The sequence below is a fragment of the Palaemon carinicauda genome, chromosome 1 (assembly GCF_036898095.1).
Source record: "Palaemon carinicauda isolate YSFRI2023 chromosome 1, ASM3689809v2, whole genome shotgun sequence".
Taxonomy (NCBI): Eukaryota; Metazoa; Arthropoda; class Malacostraca; order Decapoda; family Palaemonidae; genus Palaemon; species Palaemon carinicauda.
The window spans coordinates 128,293,206-128,298,450 of record NC_090725.1 but is presented as its reverse complement, the minus strand read 5'-3'; the positions used below and the strand labels follow the sequence as shown (position 1 = coordinate 128,298,450).

General features: G+C 34.4%; 1 protein-coding gene across 1 annotated transcript in view; it reads left to right on the top strand.

Moving 5' to 3' along the window:
* Nucleotides 1-2,104, top strand: part of LOC137651542 (angiopoietin-related protein 7-like) — an 11,678-nt gene extending 9,574 nt beyond the window's left edge. Inside the window, exons 4-5 of the mRNA XM_068384772.1 lie at nucleotides 148-312; nucleotides 419-2,104. Coding sequence (XP_068240873.1) covers nucleotides 148-312; nucleotides 419-764 — 511 coding nt within the window. The 3' untranslated portion in view covers nucleotides 765-2,104. The remainder of the gene's footprint in view (nucleotides 1-147; nucleotides 313-418) is intronic.
* The last annotated feature ends 3,141 nt before the right edge of the window (nucleotides 2,105-5,245 follow it).

Genomic DNA, 5,245 nt, shown 5'->3' with positions numbered 1-5,245 from the left:
CTGGCCAGTCAAAGGACACAATAACACTAGTGGCAATATCTCAACGGGTGGATGGTGCCCTAGCCAACCTGGTGGTGAAGTCAGAACACTCAAAAAATGTCTTCCATACATATGGGGCGGAATTTGATATCCTTTATCTTGTTTCAGGACTTGGCAAGAATATGCAGCTGGCTTCGGTGATCCGGCAGAAGGCGAGTGGTGGTTCTCTCTCACCGCCCTTCATTCCCTCACATATAGACAACCATACAGCATTCAGTTTGTCCTGACAGATATTGAACTCGGAACCTTTTATGCGGAATACGATAGTTTCAGGTAAGCTATAATTCGATGTAATTTTCCCTTTCTTTTTCGTATTATTATTTTTCAAATTTTACCTCATTGATTTTTGAGATTACAAACTTCATTATCATTATTACAGGGTGGAAGACGAAGCTCACTTGTTCCGCCTGATCGTAGACGGTTTTTCAGGCAACGTTACCAACGACGCCTTCAAAGGCAAGCACCACGGGATGCCCTTCAGTACACCAGACGTTGACAACGATAACTACGACAAGGGTTCCTGTGCCGTCTCAAACAACGGAGGTTGGTGGTACAACGCCTGTTACTACACCACACTAACGTCACCATTCCCTACCAGTGCCGACAGAGACGCCAAGACCATCCGATGGGTTCACGATCCTTCCTGGTTGGTGCTGAAGGACGTCACCGTCAAGATCAGACCAGCTGGCTATGGCCAGAGATTCGACAAACACAGCACTGAGTAGAATAGAGAGAGAACTTAAGAATCACTCCATCTTTTAATGCTATGACTTTCTTATTGACTGAGATCTAATTTCTGCAGACGTTACTGCATACGATAGAAAATAAGAAAACTACATCTCAGAGAGTTTTCTCACTAAAGTAGCCTACAGGTTATTAGATTATCATAGTTTCTAATAATTTGTGATAATGATATAGCATCATGAAGTAATTTCCTCTCATTTCATTTCATCAGTGGTACTTTTAACCTCAAATTGAAATGCAATGATGATTGTCTAATTCTAGAGTATCAAGCGCATGTGTAATATATCAAGATGATTTCATACTAATATCCTGAGAATAATAATTTTGTATAGGGGCAGATATGAATTTAATTGATCGTCTCTTTGGTCAACATAGCAAATCTGGTTGATTTCCATTACATATGGAATCAGGAAGAACGACCATATCTATTATGAATTTATCTTTTATCATGAAAGTTGACTTCTGAGATTTCCATATTAATGGAACCCTTTTTTCATGTGTTTGTAAGTGATGATATTACACGTAATTTATATTAAGCAACTGTTTGATGTTTTAGTACCATCTGCAGTTCATAAAAATTATTAGTCGTCTGTCAATCTATCAAATTTTGATGTTGAGCTGCGAAAAAAAATCTAGATTTTTCTTGCGTCCTTCTAGGGGATGGAGTAGCTTAGAGATCGATGGTGACTCAGAGGCAGAAATCACCACTTCAAATTGAAGCCCAGGTTTGATATTATCCCCTAAAACTCGACTTAACTATTGGAGTTGGGGCTTGGAGGAGGCCCATAGTTGATAGATCTATCTGTTGATTTATCATTAGTCATTGCCTGACACTGAACCTATGTGAACATGTTCGGTCAATTGTGCAACAGCACGAATATCTCTTCATTGCCTCTGCATTGCCACTCATGAGTGCCATTTAAACTTTTTGCTGTTAATGTTCCAAAGTAGCACATTCTGTAGTCAACATTTTAGACCAAATTGTAGGCTTGCAGAAATGACCCCTTTGCTTGTGATATTTCAGGTCAATTTTGAATAATTCCTCTAACTTTGTATGTAAACTCTAAACAAATGTATTCCTTAATATATTGCGATATGTATCTACGAATGAATTTTAAATTGTACCTTCAAGTAAATGTCCAATAGTCAAACCTATTTTAATCGGCAAACCTTTAATTTGAATGCAGATCTATTATAAAGTAAGTAAATAAAACATTGCAATGTATTTCTCTTGAAATTATAGATATATCATTTCATTACAGCTACTAAGATTTTCTTATTGAATTTGTATTTGTGGAACAAATAAAGTACATTAATCAAATTTAAGTCTTTGCATTTAGTCAACCGCATAAATTCTGAACTTGTTACTTTCAGATTGAGATCTTTAACGATTCTTGTTAAAGAACGTAGAATTGACTAACGTAAAACTGAGAGAGAGAGAGAGAGAGAGAGAGAGAGAGAGAGAGAGAGAGAGAGAGAGATAGAGATAAATTTCTCTCGCTACTTACCTTTTTATCTATAGCTTGTACAATACATGTAAACACCCAAACAACAAGGGTTTTAACAAAATAATAATTATGTGTGTTTTACTCTTACACTGAGGGTAATTTTACCAATTTCTTTTAGAATTGTATTATATTATTTCTAGATCCATTCTCTATACATTCCAAAAAGAGATGTGTAGATCCATTTTCATTGCTATTCCCAAGAAACCCAATGCCGTAGAGTGCAGACTACATAGGACAATCAGGTTAATGAGCATAATAACAAAACTAATATTCAGAGTAATATTAGATAGAATAAAAAAGTAAAATAAAACAAGAAGTTGCAGAAGCGTAGTATGGACTTACAGAAGGGAAAGGTACTAGAAATGCAATATTCAACAGAGAGGGCAATAGAGGTACAGAAAGATATCTTTGTGTTTTATATACTATAGAAGGCATTCGATAAAGTTAGATACTCCTAACATATGGAAATTTTTAAAAGCTTAAATATTGTTGGCAAGGACATTTGTTTCATTACCTATCTTTCTTGGAGTTAGGAAGTTGCAGTTAACATGGAGAATAATTTAGCACCATGGATAGAAATAAAACGAGGAGTGAGATAAGGATATGTAATGTCATAAGACTTCTTCTCTATATATGCAAAAATCATACTGAGAAGTATATCAGGAATGGAAGGAATAAGAGTTTGAGGAGAAAATGTAAATAACATTAGATTTGCAGATGACACTGTGATAATAGCTAACTGAGAAGAGAAACTGCCATCACTTCTTGATACGGTAAAAAGTGAGAATCAGAACATGGGACTAAAAATCAACAGAAGGGAAACAGAAGTGGTAGTAGCATAAAAAAAACGGGAACCTCCAAATTGCAACATCATAATGGACGGAGCAACAATAAACAGACAAATGTCTTTATATATTTAGGTAGGATAATAACACATGATGCAAGATGCAATAAAGAAATAGAAAAAAGAGAATACTAATAGCGAAAAAGACGCCAAACAATATGAAAACTCTATTGACAAACAACAGGATAGAGATTCCGATAAGAGTTAGAGCACTAAAAACCTATGTATAATCCACACTTGATTATGGCTTAGAGATGTGGCCAATTGAACAAAAACTTGAAAAATAAAATAAATGCAGCTGAATTAGGGTTTTACAAAAGAATTTTGAAGATCCCATGAACTGAAAAAGTAACAAATTAGCGGGTATTGGGAAGAATGAATAAAGAGAGATCACTTCTAAAAGTAATAAGGAGGAGGTAGATGGAATTTCTGAGATAGGTAATAAGAAAAGAAAATATTAAACATTTGTGCCTTACGGGAAAGATAGAGAGGAGAAGAGCAAGAGGCCGGCAAAGGAAAAAGTTTCTGGACAGTTTACAGGATTATTATTATTATTATTATTATTATTATTATTATTATTATTATTATTATTATTATTATTACTTGCTACGCTACAGTCCTAGTTGGAAAAGCAGGATGCTATAAGCCTAGGGGCTCTAACAGGGATAGTAGCCCAGTGAGGTAAAGAAACAAGGAAAAAACAAAATATTTTAAGAACAGTAACATTAAAATAAATATTTCCCATTAAAACTTTAAAAACTTTAACAAAACAATAGGAAGAGAAATAAGATAGAATAGTGTGCCCAAGTGTAGCCTCAAGTAAGAGAACTTTAACCCAAGACAGTGGAAGACTACGGTACAGAGGCTATGGCTCTACCCAAGGCTAGAGAACAAGGGTTTGAGCTACTTATCATAGCTAAAGAGTCTCTTCTACCCTTACCAAGAGGAAAATAGCCACTGAACAATTGCATTGTAGTAGTTAACCCTCTGAGAGAAGAAGAATTGCTTGGTAATATCAGTGTTGTCAGGTGTATGAGGACAGAGGAGAATACTTAAAGAATAGGCCAGTCTATTCGGTGTATGTGTAGGTAAAGGGAATATGAACCGTAACCAGAGAGAAAGATCCAATGAAGTACTGTCAAGGGACCCCATAACTCTCTAGCGGTAGTATCTCAACGGGTGGCTGGTGCCCTGGCCAACCTACTATCTATTAAAATGTAAATGAGAATGTAACAGCTGGACAATTTATATAGAGAGCTAGAGACTGAACCAGGTGGAGGCATTTCACAGCCCATGTCGAAGATATGGCACCTATATAAATAGATAGATAGATAGATAGATAGATAGTCGTCCGAGATAATCATATCTTATGTTTGATTTTAACTGAATTATAATTGATAATGATAATTTTTTATACTTCTCTAAATTTTCGCTTTACTCTACTTTTATGTGTTTACCTCCCACTTGTCCACTTGAACTTTTTTTTCTTTTTTTTTTCTTTTTCTTTTTAAATTTCACACAAGCTCATGTAATGCAATCATTATGTAGCAGGGTGCACAGAGACAGAATTGACCTGGCGAGCCATATCACTGTGCATAGATGGAGGGAAGAGCACCATCACATCTTAAAACTCATCACAAGAAATTCAGCATCATCCACTCGAGTACATCCAATGACTTTATCGGCCAAGATGGACTGTTCTTTGGATTAGAAATCATAGACTCCAATTTGCAAGGACTTGTGAAGGACAGTGCCATCACATTAAAAAATATGTATATGTATATATATATATATATATATATATATTTATATATATATATATATATATATATATATATATATATATATATATATATATACATATATATATATATTTATATATATATATATATATATATTTATATATATATATATATGTGTGTGTGTGTGTGTGTGTGTGTGCGGGTGTGGTTGTGTGGGTATGTTCATTGTCATTTTTGCAATCGACTGGCCCAAATAAGTAATGAATATATATGCACACACACACACACACTTATATATATATATATATATATATATATATATAAATATATATATATATATATATATATATATATATTTATATGTATTT